At 44.8% G+C, this 23,935-nt stretch overlaps 2 protein-coding genes across 3 annotated transcripts in view; one reads left to right on the top strand and one right to left on the bottom strand.

Annotated features, from left to right (window-relative positions):
• Positions 1-6,176: 6,176 nt before the first annotated feature.
• On the bottom strand, positions 6,177-11,465 carry thoc7 (THO complex 7). Its single transcript, XM_029774171.1, is given in 8 exon segments — positions 6,177-6,320; positions 6,421-6,498; positions 9,243-9,282; positions 10,079-10,163; positions 10,166-10,195; positions 10,308-10,432; positions 10,668-10,782; positions 11,324-11,465. Coding segments are annotated over 8 exon segments (642 nt in total). The 5' UTR covers positions 11,349-11,465.
• A 1,441-nt stretch (positions 11,466-12,906) lies between these two features.
• atxn7 (ataxin 7) overlaps positions 12,907-23,935 on the top strand; it is a 34,361-nt gene continuing 23,332 nt past the window's right edge. The window contains exons 1-4 of one of the 2 annotated variants that reach the window (XM_029774976.1): positions 12,907-13,448; positions 17,454-17,553; positions 21,224-21,439; positions 21,605-21,673. In XM_029774976.1, coding sequence (XP_029630836.1) covers positions 21,232-21,439; positions 21,605-21,673 — 277 coding nt within the window. In that variant the 5' untranslated portion in view covers positions 12,907-13,448; positions 17,454-17,553; positions 21,224-21,231. Of the gene's footprint in view, positions 13,449-17,453; positions 17,554-18,790; positions 20,306-21,223; positions 21,440-21,604; positions 21,674-23,935 lie in introns of those variants that run through there. The other variant, XM_029774977.1, reaches the window with a different exon arrangement.

Genomic DNA, 23,935 nt, shown 5'->3' with positions numbered 1-23,935 from the left:
ACAAAAAGCACTGAGCTAGGCTGAAACACCTGCATTTTGGAGCTGCCTTACTCAAGAAAGCAACAAAAAAGAGACCATGTTTGTATGTGGCTTTAACTCAATTATTTTTTACATTCTTTGCAAACTAATATGTGACACGTATAAATGCCAAAATAACAAAACAGGCTCTGCCCCTCTTGCCCTGGATGACGGGTCGCCACTGCTTGTAAGACATCACAGGAAAATATAACAATGTATTGCAAAAGAAAAAAAGAAAATGGTAGTGTACTGGGAAAAATGGGTTAGTCTGTGGACATCCAAGGGTAGGAATTAAGATTAGAGTGATTGGTTTATTGAACGATACACCTGGAATCAAGTATGATTGGGAAATAAACTTTTTTTACACCAAGTCCTCAAACTAGGGGAAAGGGGGGTAGGGGCATATTTCAAAATATGTTATTATATAGTCTTCCACTATGCTAATTTCATAGCTGATCTATCCCCTAAAAAAAAAATATATATATATATATATATTTGTGATAGTAAGGTACTGTCAGTAAATGCTAGGAGTGGTGGTAGGAGTCAGGCGCAGAGAGCAGAGGTAAGGAGATAATGTGTTTATTCCGTAACACAACAAAAACGGTCGACGCCAACACAACCGGCGTGAAATGCGCGGTGCCCAAAAACAACAGGTACACAGCACGCACATAAAACAACACTATTCGATCGCCAGCACATCCAATAACAAAACACACTGACGCAAATAATCCCGCACAAACCTGGGCGGGCTACACAGGCTTAAATAACCAAAATCAAGAGAACCAAATGAGGAACAGGTGCAAACAATCAGACATACCAAACGAAAAGGAAAAAGGGATCAACGACAACCGCCGAGCGCCGCCCGAGCAGGCAGGGGAGCCACCTTCGGTGGGATTCGTGACAGTACCCCCCCCCCGACGCGCGGCTCCCGCAGCGCGCCACCACCGGCCTCGAGGGCGACCCGGAGGACGAGGCGCAGGGCGATCCCCAAGAAGGCAGTGGAATTCCCTCAGTAGTGGGTGGTCCAAAATGTCCCTCCTAGGTACCCAGCACCTCTCCTCCGCGCCGTACCCCTCCCAGTCGACGAGGTACTGTAGCCCCCCCCCGAAGTCTGGAGTCCAGAATGGCACGTATCTTATACGCCGGGGACCCCCCAATGTCCAGCGGGGGTGGAGGAACCTCCGGCACCTCACCTTCCTGCATGGGACCAGCCACCACCGGCCTGAGGAGAGACACATGAAACGAGGGGTTAATACGGTAGTAAGATGGAAGTTGTAACCGGTAACACACCTCGTTTATCCTCCTCAAGACTTTAAACGGCCCTACACACTGCGGGCCCAGCTTCCAGCAGGGCAAGCGGAGGGGCAGGTTTCGAGCCGAGAGCCAGACTCGATCCCCTGATGCAAACACAGGGGTCTCACTGCGGTGCTGGTCAGCGCTCTTCTTCTGCCGTCCACTCGCCTTAGTGAGTGCGTCTTGGACGGCTCTCCAAGTGTCCTTCGAGCGCTGCACCCAATCCTCCACCGCAGGAGCCTCGGTCTGGCTCTGGTGCCATGGAGCCAGGACCGGCTGGTAGCCCAACACGAGGAGTGACGTAGGGAATTTTGGGCTATTTCTGCCCATGGGACGTATCTCGCCCATTCCCTGGGCCGGTCCCGGCAATACGTCCTTAGAAACCTACCCACCTCTTGGTTCACTCTCTCCACCTGCCCATTACTTTCTGGGTGGAAACCCTAGGTCAGGCTGACCGAGACCCCCAACCGTTCCATGAACGCCCTCCAAACTCTGGACGTCAACTGGGACCCCGATCAGAAACGATGTCCTCGGGCACCCCGTAGTGCCGGAAGACATGGGTGAACAGGGCCTCCGCAGTCTGCAGGGCCGTGGGGAGACCGGGCAACAGGATGAGATGGCAGGACTTCGAGAACCGATCCACAACGACCAGGATTGTGGTGTTCCCCTGAGATACGGGAAGGTCAGTGAGGAAGTCCACTGATAAGTGCGACCACGGCCGCTGTGGAACGGGGAGGGGGTGTAATTTCCCTCTAGGCAGGTGTCGAGGAGCCTTGCTCTGAGCGCACACCGAGCAGGAGGAAACATAAAACCGCACGTCCTTACCCAAGGTGGGCCACCAGTACTTTCCCCTCAGGTTCCGCACTGTCCTCTCGATCCCAGGGTGACCCGAAGAGGGGAGATTATGGGCCCATCGAATCAATCGATCACGGAGACCAAGCGGCACGTACTGAACACCTGCTGGACACTGCGATGGTGCAGGTTCCAACCGTAACGCCCGCTCGATCTCCGCGTCCAACTCCCATACCACCGGAGCTACCAAGCACGACGCTGGGAGGATGGGAGTTGGATCGATGGCCCTCTCCTCGGTGTCATATAGGTGGGACAGTGCGTCAGCCTTCGTGTTCTGTGAACCTGGCCGATAAGAGATAGTGAAACGGAAACGGTAAAGAACATGGCCCACCTGGCCTGACGCGGATTCAGTCTCCTAGCTGCCCGGATGTACTCAAGATTACTGTGGTCAGTCCAGATGAGGAAAGGGTGCTTAGCCCCCTCAAGCCAATGTCTCCACACCTTCAGAGCCCTGACCACAGCTAACAACTTCCGGTCCCCCATGTCATAGTTCTGCTCCGCCGGCCCGAGCTTCCTAGAAAAGAAAGCGCACGGGCGGAGTTTGAGTGGCGCGCCCGAGCGCTGTGATAGCACAGCCCCCACCCCAGTCTCGGACGCGTCCACCTCCACTATGAATGCCAAAGAGGGGTCCGGATGAGCCAGCACGGGAGCGTCAGTAAACAGCTCCTTCAGGCGACTGAACGCTCTGTTCGCCTCTGCTGACCAGCGCAAGCGCGCCGGACCCCCCTTCAGCAGTGAGGTAATGGGAGCAGCAACTTGACCAAAGCCCCGGATAAACCTCCGGTAGTAATTGGCAAACCCTAAAAACCGCTGCACCTCCTTTACCGTGGTCGGAGTCGGCCAATTTTGCACGGCTTTAACACGGTCATCCTCCATCACCACCCCTGAGGTGGAAATGCGATACCCCAGGAAGGAAACGGCTCGTTTGAAAAACTCACATTTCTCAGCCTTAACGTACAGGTCATTCTCCAGCAGTCGCCCAAGCACCTTGCGCACCAGGGAGACATGCGCGGCGCGGGTGGCGGAATAGATCAGGATGTCATCAATATACACCACCACCCCCTGCTCGTGCAGGTCCCTGAGAATCTCGTCAACAAAGGATTGAAAGATGGCTGGAGCATTCTTTAACCCATACGGCATGACGAGGTACTCCTAGTGGCCCGATGTGGTACTGAATGCGGTTTTCCACTCGTCTCCTCCCCGGATACGCACCAGACTGTATGCGCTCCTGAGGTCCAGTTTCGTGAAAAAACGTGCTCCGTGAAATGATTCCACCGCCGTAGCGATGAGAGGTAGCGGGTAACTAAACCCTACTGTGATGGAATTTAGACCTCGATAATCAATGCACGGACGCAGCCCTCCATCCTTTTTCTTCACGAAAAATAAACTCGAGGAGACGGGTGACATGGAGGGCCGAATGTACCCCTGTCTCAGAGATTCCGTAACATATGTCTCCATAGCCAACGTTTCCTCCTGTGACAATGGGTACACGTGACTCCTGGGAAGTGTAGCGTTTACCTGGAGGTTTATCACGCAATCCCCTCGTCGATGAGGTGGTAATCGGGTCGCCCTCTTTTTACAGAAGGCGATAGCCAAATCGGCATATTCTGAGGGAATGCGCACAGTGGAAACCTGGTCTGGACTCTCCACCGTCGTCGCACCGATGGAAACTCCCGTACACCTGCCTGAACACTCCTCTGACCACCCCCTGAGAGCCCCCTGTCTCCACAAAATATTAGGATTGTGATTGGCCAGCCAGGGAATCCCCAGCACCACCGGAAACGCAGGCGAATCAATGAGGAAGAGACTAATCCGTTCCCCATGATCCCCCTGCGTTACCATGTCCAGTGGCACCGTGGCCTCCCTGACCAGCCCTGACCCTAATGGTCGGCTATCTAAGGAGTGCACGGGGAAAGGTTGGTCCAACGACACCAGGGTAATCCCTAGCCTTAACGCGAGCCCACGATCCATAAAGTTTCCAGCTGCGCCTGAATCGACTAGCGCCTTATGCTGGAAAGAGGGAGAAAACAAGGGGAAAGTTACTAATACGAACATATGACCAACAGGGAGCTCTGGGTGAGGTTGGTGCTTACTCACCTGAGGTGGACGAGGAGTGCTCCGCCTGCCATCCCGATTCCCAGAGGAGCTCCCCCAGCACCGGTCGGCAGTGTGTCCTCTCCGACCACACTGGGTACAGGAGGAGCCTCCTCCTCCGGTTCCCCTCGACGCGGCTCCCCCTAGCTCCATAGGGATGGGAGCTGGAGGGCCTGGAGGTGGAACCAACAGGGCCCGGTCTGGACGTCCGCGGGCAGCCAGCAGGTTGTCGAGACGAATGGACATGTCTATTAGTTTATCCAGTGAGAGGGTAGTGTCCCGACAGGCTAGCTCCCGGCGGACGTCCTCTCGGAGGCTACACCGATAGTGGTCCATTAGGGCCCTGTCGTTCCACCCCGCTCCAGCAGCCAAGGTCCGGAACTCCAGAGCAAAGTCCTGTGCGCTCCTCGTCTCCTGCCGCAGGTGGAACAGCCGTTCACCCGCCGCCCGGCCCTCTGATGGGTGGTCGAACACGGCCCGGAAACGGCGGGTGAACTCGGGGTAGTGATCCCTTGCCGAGTCTGGGCCATACCACACTGCGTTAGCCCACTCCAGGGCACGTCCCGTTAAGCAGGAGACGAGGACGCTTACACTCTCCTCTCCCGAGGGAGTCGGACGAACGGTAGCCAGGTACAACTCCAACTGCAGCAGGAACCCCTGGCACCCAGCCGCCGCTCCATCGTACTCCCTGGGGAGAGCCATGCCCAAGGCTCCGGGTCAGGACGCTGGCGGAGGGGTAGATGGGGGAAGGGGAATTGGTGCTGGGGATGCGGTAGGAAGGCCACTCCTCTCCCATCGGTCCATCCTCTCCATCATCTGATCCATCGCTGAGCCTATTCGGTGGAGAATGGTGGTATGATGGAGGACCCTTTCCTCCATCGATGGGAGAGGAGGGGATGCTGCTCCTGCTGACTCCATAGCTGGTGCGGGATTCTGTCAGTAAATGCTAGGAGTGGTGGTAGGAGTCAGGCGCAGAGAGCAGAGGTAAGGAGATAATGTGTTTATTCCGTAACACAACAAAACGGTCGACGCCAACACAACCGGCGTGAAATGCGTGGTGCCCAAAAACAACAGGTACACAGCACGCACATAAAACAACACTATTCGATCGCCAGCACATCCAATAACAAAACACACTGACGCAAATAATCCCGCACAAACCTGGGCGGGCTACATAGGCTTAAATAACCAAAATCAAGAGAACCAAATGAGGAACAGGTGCAAACAATCAGACATACCAAACGAAAAGGAAAAAGGGATCAGCGGCGGCTAGTAGGCCGGCGACGACGACCGCCGAGCGCCGCCCGAGCAGGCAGGGGAGCCACCTTCGGTGGGATTTGTGACAGGTACTTAAATGTTAACCAGAAATGATTTGATATTGAGATAACAGCTGCATTGGACCTTTAATGAAAACCCAAAATATGTGGTGAGTGTTGGTGTGTACAGTTGTGAGAGGATTCTCAAACCATAGTCATGTTAGCAACAAGGTGAATATAGCAGATTCTGTGCTAAATGGATGGAAAACAATAACCCCTAGCTACACTCCCACCCAGTGACAGCTTAATTATAAATAACCCTAACCAGACTATGACATTCTAATGAAGACAAAGTACAAGAGCAATTGACAACATTCATCGAAAATACATACAGGTAATATAAAAACAAAAGTCAACTTAGGACAAACTCAAATGAAACATTCTCTAAGAGTACATAACTCTTCATTACATTGACGGCTGAGGTGCATTCATTCTCCATGGAACTTTCCTGAGTGTCATTTTTCTCTGAAATCAAAATACATAAACATCATTGCAGAGGGGTAGATCACAATCACTGACCGACAACCCAGTCCAGAATCAACCCATAGCACATCTTGCCATAGCAGACCACAACGGATACAGTCATCTGTTAATACTTACTCTTCAGTGTCTTGCTACAGTCATCTGTTTACTTACGCTGTAGTTCCTGGCTACAGTCATCATCAGTTGATATCTACTCTCCAGTGTCTGTTGTAGTTCCTGGATGGTACAGAGGAGCACATGGAACTGTTTCTTCCTCAACTCCAGCTGAGGGAGACTCAGACAATATATTAAGATAACGCGATAAAAATATATAATTGATTAAAAGATATAAATTAAACAAAACACAAGCAGGAAAAAAGCCTACCTTATTTCCCACATTCTCTTTGATGTGGGACAGCTGCTGAAGCTCTTTGTCAAGAAAAAAAGTGTCCACATTTTGTTACTTTACTGCCTTATTCTAAAATGGATTAAATAGTTTTTTCCCCCTATCAATCTACATACAATACCCCATAATGACAAATCAAAAAGAGGTTCAGAAATTGTTGCAAATGTACAGTACTGTGCAAAAGATTTAGGCAGGTGTGAAAAAATGCTGTAAAGTAAGAATGCTTTAAAAAAAATAGACATGTTATTAGTTTATATTTATCAATTAACAAAATGCAAAGTGAGTGAACAGAAGAAATATTGATTTGATGTAGATGTTTTGTGTTACCACCCTTTGCCTTCAAAACAGCATCAATTCTTCTAGGTACACTTGCACACAGTTTTTGAAGGAACTCAGAGGGTAGGATGGCCCAAACATCTTGGAGAACTAACCACAGTTCTGTGGATTTAGGCAGCCTCAGGTGCTTCTCTCTCTTCATGTAATCCCAGACAGACTCGATGTTGAGGTCAGGGCTCTGTGAGGGCCATACCATTATTTCCAGGACTCATTGTTCTTCTTTACGCTGAAGATAGTTCTTAATGACTTTTGCTGTATGTTTGGGGTCGCCATGCCGCAGAATAAATTTGGGGCCAATCAGATGCCTCCCTGATGCATGATGGATAAGTATCTGCCTGTACTTCTCAGCATTGAGGAGACCATTAATTCTGACCAAATCCCCAACTCCGTTTGCAGAAATGTAGCCCCAAACCTGCAAGGAACCTCCCCCCCATGCTTAACTGTTGCTTGCAGACACTCATTCGTGTACTGCTCTCCAGCCCTTCTGCGAACAAACTGCCTTCTGCTACAGACAAATATTTCCAATGTTGACTCATCAGTCCAGAGCACCTGCTGCCATTTTTCTGCACCCCAGTTCCTGTGTTTTCATGCATAGCTGAGTCGCTTGGCCTTGTTTCCACGTCGGAGGTATGGCTTTTTGGTTGCAAGTCTTCCATGAAGGCCACTTCTGACCAGACTTCTCTGGACAGTAGATGGGTGTACCAGGGTCCCACTGTTTTCTGCCAATTCTGAGCTGATGGCACTGCTGGACATCTTCCGATTGCGAAGGGAAGTAAGCATGATGTGTCTTTCATCTGCTGCAGTAAGTTTCCTTGGCCGACTACTGTGCCTACGGTCCTCAACGTTTCCCGTTTCTTTTTGCGTCATCAAAGTAGCTAAGACAGCACATCTGGAAACCCCTGTCTTCCTTGACATTTCTGCCTGGGAGAGACCTTGCTGATGCAGTATAACTACCTTGTGTCTTGTTGCTGTACACAGTCTTACCATGGTGTATGACTTTTGACAGGAAACGGTCTTCAGCAACCTCACCTTGTTTGGCCGTCCTCACACAGTTTTATTCCTCCTACGCAGCTGTTTCTGTTTATGATTGTGTTTCAACCTACATATGAATTGATGATCATTAGCACCTGTTTGGTATAATTGTTTAATCATACATCTGACTACATGCCTACAAAATCCCTGACTTTGTACAAGTGTACCTACAAGAATTTATGCTGCTTTGAAGGCAAAGGCTGGTCACACCAAATTTAGATTTGATTTTTCTCCTGTTCACTCACTTTGCATTTAGTTAATTGAAAAACATAATCTATTAACATGTCTATTTTTTTAAAAAGCATTCTTACTTTACAGCATTTCACACCTGCCTAAAACTTTTGCACAGTACTGTATATTAAAAAATTTTTAAAAAATAATCACATTTACTTAAACCTCTCTTGGGTAGGGGGCAGTATTTTCACGTCTGGATGAAAAGCGTGCCCAAAGTAAACTGCCTGTTACTCAGGCACAGAAGCCAGAATATGCATATAATTGGTAGATTTGGATAGAAAACTCTAAAGTTTCTAAAACTGTTAAAATTATGTCTGTGTATAACAGAACTGATATGGCAGGCGAAACTCCGAGGACAAACCGTCCAAAAACAAAATTATAATTCAGCCTTGTTCAGCCACTGTTTCCAATGGCTTTCATGTTTATTATTAGGTGAAGTCCTCCCAGATTGCAGTTCCTAGGGCTTCCACTAGATGTCAACAGTCTTTAGAAAGAGTTTCAGGCTGGTTTTTGGAAAAATGAGCTACAAGTTGTAGTTTTTCTAAGTGGTTCCCATTTTGGCTGTAGTGTTTCTATGCGCGTGGCTGAAAGCGCGTTCTTTATTATTTATCTCCGGTAATGAACATACTATTCTCCGTCTTAAATTTTATTGTTTATTTACGTATTAGGGTACCTGAGGTTTGATTATAACTGTTGTTTGACTTGTTTGGATACGTTTATTGGTAACGTTTGGGATTCATTTTGTATGCATTTTGAAGGAGGGAAACCGGTGGATTATTGAATGAAGCGCACCAGCTAAACTGAGTTTTTATGGATATAAAAAAGGACTTTATCGAACAAAAGGACAATTTGTGATGTAACTGGGACCTTTTGGAGTGCCAACAGAAGAAGATCGTCAAAGGTAAGGCATTTATTATTTCGCTATTTCTGACTTTCGTGTCGCACCTGCCTGGTTGAAAAATGTTTTTCATGTTTTTGTATGCGGGGAGCTGTCCTCAGATAATCGCGTGGTGTGCTTTCGCCGTAAAGCCTTTTTGAAATCTGAGACAGCGGCTGGATTACCAAGAAGTTAAGCTTAATTTTGATGTATAATACTTGTATTTTCATGAATGTTAAATATTTATATTTCTGTAATTTGAAATTCGCGCTCTGCAATTTCACCGGATGTTGGCCAGGTGGCACGCTTTGGCAGTGATTACAGCCTCGAGTCTTCGTGGGTTTGACACTACAATTTTGGCTCTGGTTGGGCCACTCAAGGACATTCAGACTTGTCGCAAAGCCACTCCTGCACTGTCTTGGCTGGGTGATTAGGGTTATTGTCCTGTTGGAAAGTAACCCTTCGCCCCAGTCTTAGGTCCTGAGAGCTCTGGAGCTGGTTTTCATCAAGGATCTCTCTGTACTTTGCTCCGATCATCTTTCCCTCGATCCTTACTAGTCTCCAGTCCTTGCCGCTGAAAAACATTCCCACAGCATGATGCTACCACCACCATGCTTCACCGTAGGGATGGTGCCAGGTTTCCTCCAGACTTGATGCTTGGCATTCAAGACAAAGAGTTCAATCTTGGTTTCATCAGGTCAGAAAATCTTGTTTCTCATGATTAGAGTCCTTTAGGACACAATCTTGTCTTCGGAGCTCTACGGACAATTCCTTTGACCTCATGGCTTGGTTTCTGCTCTGACATGCACTGTCAACTGTGGGACCTTATATGTGTGCCTTTCCAAATCATGTCCAATCAATGTAATTTACCACAGGTAGACTCCAATCAAGTTGTATGAAACATCTCAAGGATGATCAATGGAAACCGGATGCACCTGAGCTCAATTTCGAGACTCATAGCAAAGGGTCTGAACACTTACAGTATGTAAATAAGTATTTATTTTACAAACCTGTTTTCACTTTGTCATTATGGGGTTTTGTGTGTAGATTGATGAGGAATTTGTATATTTTAATAAATTTTAGAATAAGATGGTAAGGTAACAAAATGTGGAAAAAGTCAAGGGGTCTGACGTTTATAGCCATCTTGCACTTTAATACATCTTGAAGTGTACCCGATCAACCTCACATTGCTGATTATTTTGGATTCTCTTTGCCCTCTGGATCTCCTTTTGTCATTCTGATTTGTATCATGTGCTGATGTTATGTTTTGTTTTAAAGAGAAAAAGGATAATCAAATAGGGTGTGACTACAAGTTTTGATTAAGGTATGGGTTGACAGTAGAATGTAGTGTAATGGACTGAGACGCCAGTCTCATTTCTCTCACTTATGTCAGTGTATATTTTCTCATAGCTTTCCATTTACCAGAGGTTCATGTCATACACCAGCAAGGTCTTCTCCATTGAGAATTGACATTGTGCCTATGTACCCAACATCCTCTGGTACTGTGTAAATCTGCAAAGAGGAATAATTATAATTTTACTTTAAGATAGTTTACATGACAGTTGATGTAAACTTGAATGAAACAGTATTAGCCATATATAAGCTTGTCAAGACCAAGAGAAAATGTTTCATTAGTCAAATCAATCTCTCCTGGTTTTGATGTAGCTACAATAGGCAATGATTGGCGATAGCTAGTTAGCTAGTAGCAACAACGGCTTATCACACAGGGCAGAGCAGTCACATGTACCCTTCTTCAGGCAACCCAGTTGAATTGCACCATTTAGTAAAGTTCTTCAAAAGAACATTGATACTTTGGTTGTCTCCAGCTCCGTCTCCATCAATGAGAAGATGTTTCCAAATAACTTTGTCTGTAATGGATAAGTAAGCAATGTTACCAATGAGCACTTTGACCACCTCCTAGAGGAGGGTTTCCCAGACGCGGTCCTGGGGCCCTCCATGGGTGCACGTTTTGGTTTTTGCCCTTGCACTACACAGCAGAATCAAATAATCAAAGCTTGATCTACTAGCTAACACATTCACACCGGTTGTTCATGATGACGAACTCAAAAGATCTGTCATGCTTGTGTAAAATTATGTAGCTAAACACAAGAGATGTAGCTAGCAACTATCATCACTCATGAATAAATAATGTACACAATAGTTCACTAGCAAGCTAGTTAACTAAGTTGGCTAAATGGCACCACAGGCTAGTATTTTAGCTAGCTAGCATAGTTAACAATACATGTACTGTATCCAGTTATTCAATGTAGCTGATGCCTTCAAAATGAGATTAAAGTGGCCACTTCAAATACACAGAACTATTTAGAGAGGTAGTATGATTAAGAACCCAATCTCAATAACACATCAGTTTGCTAGCTAATTGGGTAATATCAAACAATGAACAATCTCCATCAGTTACAGCACCCATTTGTCCAGGTAAATTTGCTCTTTTAATTTAACTTTATTGTTAAAGGAAATAAAAAGGGCTGCATTCAGAACATAAATATAGAGATAGAACAATGAGCTAAGGGTTAGTTATACAAATCTTTGATAAAAACCTAGTAGAACCAGACAGTACAGTATGAAGATTGCTAGGCTAAAACTGCTTCTCCAATAGAAATCCCCGATCTCACTTGTAGGCGATTCCAGCAAAGCTAATGCGTAGAAACGCGTCATCAGGTCTAACGGTCGTCTTGCTCCAAACCCCCGCATGTGCAGTCCTCAAACATGTCTATTTTCCTCGAAAGTACGTAATGTCACGATTTCAAAGCTATACAATATTACAGAGGACAAGTTAATTATCTCAAATCCTGGAAAAGGTTTGTAATATTGGGCTTCTTGTTGCATGAAATTCATGCTCATGTTGGATCTCTGTGCTCACATTCATTCCTTGAAGTAATCAGATATGTGGCTATAATGACAAGACAAGCTCCCACCTATTCCTCTTTTTGGATTGGTGGATACATTTCGTTATTTTATATTCGATGAGGGTGTTGACGTCAACCGTCTGTATTTAATCGAGAGAGATGCTATGCTACTAGCCACATGTCATGACTCCAATATAGTGTTTTTTCTCAAAGTTGCCGGGGTGTCACGTGTCCTACTTACACCAGTAAATTCTTAACAACCTAAGCATTACAAAACGTATATTTGATCAAATAAACCTCACATAGAAAATAAGCCAGTACATTTTTTTGTAGACCAAATTTGACTCTCTCATTGACCTCCATTCAAAAACTCCTCGCTTGGTGAGCGAAAGAAACGAAACAACACCACCTGCTGGAGAAGACAGATTTTTTGCCCAGTTGTCCCTATCCTTTTAGATCTGGGCGGCAGCGTGGTCTAGTGGTTAGAGCGTTGGACTAGTAACCGAAAGGTTGCAAGTTCGAATCCCCGAACTGACATAGTACAAATCTGTTGTTCTGCCCCTGAACAAGGCAGTTAACCCACTGTTCCTAGGCCATTAATGAAAACAAGAATTTGTTCTTAACTGACTTGCCTAGTTAATAAAATGGAAGTACTATCTATGGAAATACTATCAAAGAGATGATATGACCATAGGCAGAAACTGCTTCTCCAATGGAAATCCCGAGTCACGCTTGATGGCGACGTTGGTTAGCTATGCGCATGCGCATAAATACGTAATCAGCTCTACCGGTCGTTTGCGTCAAACTGCGCATGTGCAAGCTATCAACTCAAACCCACTCATTCAATATAAACTTGTTTTTAACATCCTCAACTACCTAAGACATTGTCTCAAATATAGGTTGTGCCTTTAGATTTCGAGAAAATTAACAGCTAAGGAAGAAATGTTCACTTCCCTCATTGATTTCTCAAACCCCAAACCCTGGCCTGGTCTCCATGGTCAAAATGTTCCCGGAAGTCTCGCAATGTTGCGTCTTTGGGTTTAGAAACTCTGTGGTGCTAGCGTTGTACTACAATCACCCATAATGCACCGCGCGGCACATTGACGCTGCATGGGCAACGTACACAAGTGCGTGAATACGATTCCAATGGAGTTTCCCATCTCCTTACAAGTATCTCTGACTGAACGCACCCCAGCGCTACTGGAAATACCCCGCCTCTGAAAAAAAAGGGCACGGATTGGTCAAAAGACCAGCTCGTGTTAATTTTGACAGCATGAGAATCTCGTGAAACTACTCGTCTTCGTTCACGATTACGGGGAGTGTATTTTGCTGAAACTTGTTACTTGGCCCCTATGGCAAGACATCAAATGCTACCAGTTTCAGCTCTGGGAAACCCATTGTGGAATAAAAGAACGGGTAAAACAGTTAGCTGGCACGGCAGCGACGTGCGTGCGTGAAGTATAGACTGTAAAAAATTGTGACGTCTGCATCCCAGAATGCAGTTTGGTAAACAGACATGGAAGCACCTGGTAAAGACCTCCACAGTCAGTGAGCATTGCATTCGTTCTTTCTGCACGATCTCCATACTTTAATATCCGCCACATTCAACAGATTTGTATCTGTCTGCCGTCACATTTGCATCCCCAACGTCCAGGACCTTGGTAAGTGCAAATACATCATGTTTCTATGTCGGCTGTTAATGACTTCTGCCAGGTTCATTGGAAGATATGGCTGGCCAGCTAGCTAGCTTACTTGAGTTAGCGCTAATGATAGCTAGCTAGCCACTCCTCGATTGACTGCGAAATTTTCTACAGTTTGGTGATATGGGCACAGAGTTTCTAGACCAGAGGCGCAACATCGCGAGACTTCCGGGAACGCTTGCGAAACAGACCAAGCAGACCATGCCGTGGTTTGGTGTTTGAGAAGTTAATGAGTGAAAAACGGATAATTTTTTTCCTTAGTTGTTAATTTTTCTCGAAATCTAAAGGCACTAGCTATATTCGAGACATTGTCTTATGTAGTTGAACATGTTATTACGCCAACCTCGTAAAAGTGATAAACTGACACGTTTTCATCTTAGTCAAAAACGTCTTGTCTTTATATCGTCTTTGATGGCCTGCTCATGCGCGAGCGTGAGATGGTCAGTGTTATTCGGGATCCTTGGGACGTCCCTAACCCAACCTTAACCCAGTGTTTCCCCAACTCGGTCATCGGGACCCCAAGGGGTGCACGTTTTTGTTTTTGCCATCAACACCACACAGCTGATTCAAATGATCACTTGGGCTCCCTAGTGGCGCAGCGGTCTAAGACACTGCATCTCAGTGGTAGAGGGGTTACTTGAGACTCTGGTTTGATTCCAGACTGTATCACAACCGGCCGGAATTGGGAGTCCCATAGGGCGGCGCACAATTGGCCCAGCATTGTTAGGGTTCGGCCGGGGTAGGTCGTCATTGTAAATAACAATTTGTTCTTAACTGACTTGCCTAGTTAAACATTTTGTATTTTATTTTAGAATTTTTTTTTTTACATATCAAAGCTTGATGATTATTTGAATCAGCTGTGTGTGTAGTGGTAGGGCAAAAACCAAAACGTGTACCCTTGTGGTCCCTGAAGACCGAGTTTGAGAAACCATGCCTTAAACTTTTAAATTTCAACTTCAATGGGGGGAACATCCCAAGGATCCCGGAAGGCACAGGGCCACCATTAGACCCGATGAGGTTTTATTTTTATGTAACTAGGCAAGTCAGTTAAGAACTAATTCTTATTTACAATAACGGCCTAAAGGTGGTCTAGGAAAAAAACTCTAGACCACCTTTACAACACACATAGACTACAGTACTATTTTGCTAGCACAGACTGGAATATGTTCCGGGATTCATCCAATGGCATTGAGGAGTACACCACCCCAGTCACCGGCTTTTCAAGGAGCGGGATACTAATCTGGACGCTTATAAAAAATCCCGCTATGCCCTCAGCCGAACCATCAAACAGGCAAAGCGTCAATACAGGACTAAGATTGAATCCTACTACACCAGCTCTGATGCTCGAAGGCTGTGGTAGGGCTTGCAAACTATTAGACTACAAAGGGAAGCACAGCCGTGAGCTGCCCAGTGACACGAGCCTACCAGATGCCTTTTATGCTCGCTTTGAGGCAAGCAACACTGAAGCGTGCATGAGAGCACAAAGCTGTTCCGGATGACTGTGATCACGCTCTCCGTAGCCGATGTGAGCAAGACCTTCTACTTTCACAAGGCCGCGGGGCCAGACGGATTACCAGGACGTCTACTCGGAGCATGTGCAGACCAACTGGCAACTGTCTTCACTGATATTTTCAACCTCTTCCTGACCGAGTGTGTAATATCTACATGTTTCAAGCAGACCACCATAGTCCCTGTGCCCAAGAAAGCAACGCTAACTTGCCTAAATGACTACCGCCCCGTAGCACTCACGTCTGTAGCCATGAAGTGCTTTGAAAGGCTGGTCATGGCTCACATCAACACCATCATCCCGGAAACCCTAGACCCACTACAATTTGCATACCGCCCCAACAGGTAGGCAACAACACATCTGAAACGCTGATCCTCAACACTGGGGCCCCTCAGGGGTGCGTGCTTAATTCCCTCCTGTGCTCCCTGCTCACCCACACCTGTGTGGCCAGGCACGACTCCAACACCATTAAGTTTGCTGACGACATAACAGTGGTAGGCCTGATCACCGACAACGATGAGACAGCCTATAGGGAGGAGGTCAGAGACACTGCCAGGACAGCAAACTCTCCCTCAACGTGAGCAAGACACATTGGACTACAGGAAAAGGAGGGCCGAACAGGCCCCCCTTAACATCGAGGGGGCTGTAGTGGAGCGGGTCAAGAGTTTCAAGTTCCAAACACACCAAGACAGTCGTGAAAATGGCACGACAACACCTTTTTCCCCTCAGGAGACTGAAAAGATTTGGCATGGGTCCTCAGATCCTCAAGGTTATACAGCTGTACCATCGAAAGCATCCTGACCGGTTGCATCACTGCCTGGTATGGCAACTTCTCGGCATCTGACCGTAAGGAGCAATAGAGGTTTGTGCGTACGGCCCAGTGTTCGGCGCATGTGACAAATAAAATGTGATTCGAATAAGTATGATGTTACTTCTGGGTTTGTCTCAATGGAGTCTAAACTATGCATTTATTATTTTTACAATGTTAAATGTGTTTTGTGCGGAGAACATTGGTGTTGAGCAGTGAAGTACCCTCCAAAGAACCATGCAAGAGTGTCTATGTGCCACTGTTGTCATTCATATGAACAATAATTTGTATGACCAAAGTGCATTGGATTTTGAGTAACTGACAAACCAAATGTAGCATAAAGACATTGTATACAATTGGCCTAATCCTTATTTTTCTGCTAATGTAAATCGTTTTGATTTATTTTAACACAAATGTAGTTCACTCAAATAATACATTTAACCTACCTAGCTAATGCTCTTGATTAGTAATTGTTTTAGCAAATTAACAAGTAACTCTTTCACTATTAGTTTGCATATAATGCAGCTAATGCTAGCTGATGGGTAAATAAAGAACCCAGACACATTTTTGGTGTCAGAATTTCAATAGATTACTTGCTAGTTGTACAATTTGGAAAATGTGGCTTTTGCATTAACTAGGCTTAAGTCCTCTAATGTAGTCTACATTATGTTGCCTTGTAGGCCTAGGCTAGTTGAAGTCATGATGCATCAGTGGTTGAGAACTTGTATTTAGTGATGTAAGGATGTGTACTAGAGCTGGACTATATGGACAAAAATCCATGTTGTGATAAATTGCCTGGATTGAAGCCATAACGATAAATAGAATGATTTTTAACGTTAATGTGCACCACCGTTTTTTTTTATTACCCTTTAAACTACTACTAGTGTGATTGTTAATGGGGCAATTGATGACAACAATCACCCATATTATCAAACTTATTTCATTTCAAACATCACATTTCTCTAGTATAGGCTACGTATCATAATGAACGATATCAGCAAAATGCCTGCGTGAAGTGCTCGGTATGGATTATTCTGTTTATCGGCCCAGCTCTAACGTGTACATCTATTTGATTAAGCTAAGCTTCATTGAAATGCAACTCTATTAGCAAGCAAAAGTTTTGTTGTATGATAGCCTAGGCATAAGCTACTGTATGCAACTCTGGCACAAGACAATTTGATCCCCTCATACCAACGCCTGTTATAGAAATTCCTCCACATTCTTGTCACTGTAGCAAACGGGGCAATACATCTCATAAAGGGCTTCATATTCACCTATATAATCTCTATCTTTGTGATACTGTTGTCATTATTCACATCGTGTTGAATTGATGAGAAGCCTACAATGGTAAAACCAATAGTTTAAAGTTCTTTAAAATAAAATATAATCTTTAAAGGGATGATTGGGCTGCAAACTGCAGGGCTCTGGAGTGGTTAACCAGGGATAGTGCTTATTGGATTGGATTACTCTGCTGCGGCGAGGAGCTCCATAAGTAGCTCGTGCTAGCGTGAAAGCTCCAGATCCACCAGGAGAATGGGAGGTGGTGTTATCTTCCAGACAAACAACCCCGTAATTCCCTAAACCGTGATTACGGTATCAAAACAATGAAGCTGATACTAACTTTTTCCTCCCGCCTCTTTCTCTCACCCAGATTCCTTCCACAACTTGTGTGGGGCGACCAGCGATCACCCAAACTGATGAGGTTCTACTGATCCAGTCACGATTGAGTTCCCTTTTCCACATTTGACAAGGTAAGGGTTCAGCGAGCACAATGATCTGTTTTTCTACTGAAATTCTAACCATCACTGGTTCCAGTTTTGAGGCTCTCTCCACAGTCCTGCGACATGGCTACAGTCAGACTCTTCTCTCAGGACTGCAGTTTTTCAGCTGCCATTTCATTACAAAATCTCTAAGATATTGATACTTCATTAATAAGTGTAACGGAAGTGGTTTGATGACCAAACTTACATATGAGTAACCTAGCCTGAGTCCTGAAGAGTTGGGCTTTGACTTAGTAGGCTAATGTGCTCTTCTGCTGCACCATAGACCTGTGGGTCACATTAGTTCAATGACCCCAATGGGTCTCTGTGAGAAGGAGGAAGAAGTCAAAGTGGGGTGAAGTGTAATGGAGGTATGTTTGATACCTCGAGCTGCGTTGGCTCCCTGAGTCAGTTGGCCCGTTTGAGTGGATCACTTCTGTCAAAGTGTGTTGCATTGTGGGGATTAAAAAATTGTCCAACTTGCTCCTACATGTCGACTGCATGAACTTTACAAAAACCATGCTATCAAAGGTCATGAAGTTTTGACTGCTGTCGACTGCAAGTTTCTGCAGTTGAGCTTCACAAACAGCCATCACCTGCATTGTGGGAGGCGCTATTGTCAACCAATCATTAAGGTGTTTTTTTTTTTTTACCAACAGGAACATAACCAAAGACCTGATTGACAGGAACCAACTTTGCCACGATTTGTCTATACAGTGGATATGTACAAATGAATGTGATATTTGAGGCTGTCGCACCAATTCATTGTACAATGTACACACACTGTGAACACCTTCCTAATATTGAGTTGCACCCTTTTTGCCCTCAGAACAGCCTCAATTCATCGGGGCATGGACTCTACAAGGTGTCGAAAGCGTTTCACAGGGATGCTGGCCCATGTTGACTCCAATGCTTCCCACAGTTGTCAAGTTGGCTGGATGTCCTTTGGTTGGTGGAGCATTTTAGATACATATGGGAAACTGTTGAGTGTGAAATACCCAGCAGCTTTGCAGTTCTTGTCACACTCAAATCGTTGCACCTGGCACCTGCTACCATACCCTGTTCAAAGGCACTGAAATATTTTCTCTTTCCCATTCACACACACACAATCCATGTCTCAAGGTTTAAAAATCCTTCTTTAATTTGTCTTCTCCCCTTCATCTACACTGATTTGAAGTGGATTTAACAGGTGACATCAGTAAGGGATCATAGCTTTCACCTGGTCAGTCTGTCATGGTGTTTTGTACACTCGGTGTATATTTTCAGTTTGTGAGTGTGTGATATGGGGGTCGGAGACATGTTTATGACAACCCTATAAATATATATTTTTTATAAACAATGGCAACACTGCCATGTTGCATTGAGCCTTGCTGTTGGAAAACCACATCGGTGTCAGACTTTCAGCTATCGCAGATGCTCATCACCTCCCCCGACTTCACTCCTCCACTTTTGTCTACAGTCAGTTGCTTTAGCCTTAGCCCTCAAACGAGCCCAAGGCCTTCTGAAGCACAGAAGACCTGTTGGTCACATAAGCAGGAGGCCTAAATACATATGGTATAACAGCTGCATAGACCACCATGGAAGTGTAATATTTATAATTTGTCATTTCAAAGAATCCCAACCTTATTCTTATGTCAGTCTGTTAGATGCAGAAATTTGCCAAGTAATATGTTGATTTTATAATTGATTAATATACACACATGTAAACAATGACTTTGTTTTTGTAATACGCTGCACTGAGTCTGGCCTAGTGGTAAAACTCACCTTTGGAACCATATACATTCACCCAAACCCAGATCCCTCTGTCTCCATACCTCTGCTCCTATCCATTCACACATAAATACAAATACAGAAGAGGTTCAGAAGTTCGTTCTCCTTTTTAAAAAGAAAAGTTGCACTGTACCACAATACAGAGGAATGTGAGTGTATATGGTATAGAGCCAGGGTGCTGTTTGCATGTATTTAGTTAGGCATAGTATCCTTATCTATGTATGCTTTGATAGCTGCATTAATGTGTGTCTTGTATGACATTTTCGTTTTTGGATCCACAAGCATCCCTATAACCATAAGATGCAAAGTTTTTAAATTTTAGAAAATGTGTCTGGAAATGAATATGCCAATTTTTTTTAACATGTCTCTAGACCAGGGGTGTTAAAGTAATTCCATAGAGGGCTGAGTGTCTGCTGTTTCCCCCCCCACATTTCAGTTAAGACCTAGACAACCAGGTGAGTGGAGTTCTTTACTAATTAGTGACCTTAATTCATCAATCAAGTACAAGGGAGGAGTGAAAACACGCAGACACTCGGCTCTCCGTGGAATGAGGTTGACACGTGCTCTAGACTCTTAACATGCCCACAAGTTAGCTTGAGGGGAGGGTTTTTGCTCTCTGTCATATAACCTAGTAATTTGTACACTGATTAGTTGTCATTTATAGGGCTAGTCTCTGCCCCCTTGTTAGTTGACCCATTGTATGCTTATTGTTATGGCAGTAGAGGTATCGTGCATGAATTTTGGTGGATGCACTGAAAATGCATTTGGTAATTTCTGGTTACTACTGGTAAGCAATATTGAAAAGTGATGATAATGGTTGTGTAGGATTTTACCACTTATTAACTATCTGTTACATATTGATTTTGCCCAACAGTATTTTGTGTTGTAGTGCTGAGTTGCAAACATGAGATAATATCTGAAGACATCCTGGCTCATCCCACTCACTCCATGTAATTCAGAATCCCATTTGAAAGTAAGGGATCATTCCTTTAGGAAATGTTTCATTTCTACAAACTTGAAGATATTAAACATTTTTGTTAGGCTTTATTTAACTCTTATAGAACTACATCTGAATGAAAGTAACTCAGTCCCATAGCTTTCTTTCTGCTTGTTTTGTGAATAAAAGTGTTCCTAGATCGTCAATGCGCCACATGGCACTGACGCAAAAGGTTGTGAGAGATATGAATGGATTTACTGGAAAGCAGTCGCGCTTTAAGAAGTTTAGTATAACATTAATGCATCTCCTCCCCCACCCGTCGACAATAAAACAAAATCCCGGTCATAATTGTTGCACTTTAATAAGCGTTTTTATATAAATGAACTGTTCCTTCGATTCTGAAGTTGAGAGCGAGTGATATTCTGGCTGTCATGAAGTGACAAATTCATTTTCACAATATTAGGGCATTATAACAGTTTTTTTGGGGGTCCCTATAATTTGGTTAGTTCTCTTTTACAAAACTGCTTTTTCGATTAAAAACCCCCCGAATGCCTACAATGTGAACTGTATCAATTTGGCGTAGGCTACATTTAAAGTGATGTGGGACTGCATGATTTTAAATTGATACGCATGCCTATAGTATTTAACTAAATGCAGTTACGTTTTAACACCCCTTGTAAGTGACCTGGATTTCCCACGTTTCTTGCGCTCAGGGAGGTGAAGTTATGTCCCTCCTTTAAAGTTGTATCTGTGATTGCCCAGACGGTATGTGGCCTCTCACACACATCATGCTCCCGTCCAAAAAAATGCGATTTAATTGGAGTGTGACTCCCTATAGCTTCTGAATAGATCAAAGGGATTAGTCTTATCGAAACATGCGTTTGCCCGAGTCGATCAATGAAGGAATCCTGAGAACACCACCTCAACGCTGACTGCTGTTGTGTTACATTGTAGCGGAAAGAATGTCGGAAAGGGCCGATGATGACGTCAGGGGGGAGCAGCGCAGAGTGGCCAGGCAGCTGAAGCAGCAACAGCAGCAGATCCAGCGGGGAGAAGGCTCCACAGCAATGGCGACTGTTGCGGAGCGCAGATCCCTGCCTAGTCCAGAAATGATGTTGGGACAGTCTTGGAGCAACTGGGTCGATGCTGCCATACCCAAAGGCAACGACGGTGAGTGCTCGTGCGTACTGGATGTGTGTGTAGAGTCGAGATATGATCGTTAGCTTTTTTTTCGATTGCGTGCAGTTTTGGGAATATGAAGACACGCTACTGGTAGCAACAGCAGAAGCAAGTGCAACTATTTATGTGTCTGTGTATTCGATTGCCTAATTTTAGGTGCTGAATCGGAGGAAAGTTTGAAGGAGTTCGGGAAAAATCGAGAAGCCATGCGATTGTGCAGAGATGGTGAGTGTTCTCTCTTTTGTCAGAGCCAATGAGTGTTTTGGTGGGTTGCACACACACTTCACATGCACCAGCTGAAATGTGGTTGTTCTGTTGAACAAGTGCACCAGATTGACCTGTGACAACGCAAGTCTGATCAATCAATGATATTGCCCTGGAATCTATGTCCAGTAGTTGACATCTTGAAGAGGGGACTTCTATCCTCTGTTCCTAAGTAGGTGAACACCACAACTAACAACCAGCCAGGGATTATTCAGTGGGGTAGAAAGACACAAATGTAATGTGATAAAGCTGACATGCTTGTTTATTATACACAACAGATCATTATGTCTGTTTTACACTATCATTTCTGTATTATTGTGCCCACCTGAAAAGCCCCGATGTGCACCGTTATGGGAGGGGCACACTCAGTGTGGTGACAGCACTTTCACAGTTAAAATGGGAGCAATGAGTCTGTCATTCAGAATAACTGCTACTCTTGATGGAAATTGCTTGAAACCTCTGATGACTTTCCTATGTCAGTTGAATATTTATAGTGCTACTAAACTACTACACACTCACATATTTGTTGAGAACATTTTTATAAGCACAATCAAAGAGCTCTATATTTACATTCAATATTAACATAGAATGGCCTTACTGTTTGTTTTTGGATGCTATGTTGTATAACTGAATTATTCAATGGGTTGGTGTAAGTGATAAAGACTGGCATGAAATGTTTAATTACCATGCTATACAAATGGAGAAGACAAAGGTTGGAATACAATTGCATATTAGTGAGAATGCAAATTCGAATGGTTTTGATACGTTTGGTGCCAATGTGAAAGAGTTAGTCGATCCGTATTTTATTGAACCGTTATTTAACTAGGCAAGTCAGTTAAGAACACATTGTTATTTACGATGACGGCCTACCAAGAGTAACGGGACGGGCTGGGATTTAACATACACATATCAACACACTAGCAGACTGATGCCACCGACGGCTGAAATGTGGCAGTGTTTCACAGTAAGGTGTCGACACTGAAACGGCACCAGCTACATGTATGAACTTCTGAAGGCCTCAGTCTGGGCCCTGTTTGTCAGGCAGTTAGGGTTCCGGAACAATTTGAAATGAACCTAAATAGACAGATATCACTTATTTTTGAAAATGGAAATATTTGCTAGTAACATGGGTCCCGTGTGGCTCAGTTGGTAGAGCATGGTGTTTGCAACGCCAGGGTTGTGGGTTCGATTCCCACGGGGGACCAGTACGGGGAGAATTTAAAAAAAAAAAAGAAATGTATGCACTCACTACTGTAAGTCGCTCTGGATAAGAGCGTCTGCTAAATGACTAAAATGTAACATGAGAATGTGACATGAACAATACCCAGATGTTCAGATTTTTCTAGTTTGTGTAATAATAATGGATTGGATTTGTATAGCGCCTTTCTACCAACTGAGGTACTCAAAGCATTTATATAGTAAGGGGGAAACTCACCTCATCCACTACTATGTGACACCCACCTGGGTGAACCCTTTTGTGCCAGAACACTAACGACACATCAGCTAGCATGGTGAGGACTGATATATGTCATTTAGGAATGAGGGAGGGTGATTAGGTGGCCAATTTGGGAATTTAGCCAGGACACCTGTGTTAAAACCCCTACTTGTGCCATGAGATTTTTAATGACCACAGAGAGCCAGGACAGCAGTTTAACATCTCATCCAAAATACGGTACCCTATGCAGGGATATGTCCCCTTCACTGTCCTGGGGCATTTGAATTAGATCTTAAGACCAGCGTGCCCCCTGCTAGCTCTCCAACACCACTTCCAGCTGCATCTGGTCTCCCATCCAGGATCGACCCTGCTTAGCATCAGAGGCACACCAGCAGTGGTATGCAGGGTGGTATGCTGCTGGTGTGACCTGCAGGATTCAATGGGATTATATAAAGTGCATTCAGAAATTATTCAAACTCCTTGACTTTTTCCACATTTTGTTACGTTAAGGCCTTATTCTAAAATGTATTAAATTGTTTTTCTTCCTCCCTGATCAATCTACACACAATACCCCATAATGACAAAGAAAAAACAGGTTTTTATATATTTTTGCAACTGTATTAAAAAACTGATATCACATTCAGACCCTTTCCTTTGTTGAAGCACCTTTGGCAGCGATTACAGCCTCGAGTCTTCTTGGGTGTGACGCTACAAGCTTGGCACACCTGTATTTGAGGAGGTTCTCCCATTCTTCTCTGCAGATCCTCTCAAGCTCTCAGGTTGGATGG

This window comes from Salmo trutta, chromosome 14, assembly GCF_901001165.1.
Source record: "Salmo trutta chromosome 14, fSalTru1.1, whole genome shotgun sequence".
Taxonomy (NCBI): domain Eukaryota; kingdom Metazoa; phylum Chordata; class Actinopteri; order Salmoniformes; family Salmonidae; genus Salmo; species Salmo trutta.
The sequence above is the reverse complement of the archived record's forward strand: the minus strand, read 5'-3'. Positions and strand labels throughout refer to the sequence as shown.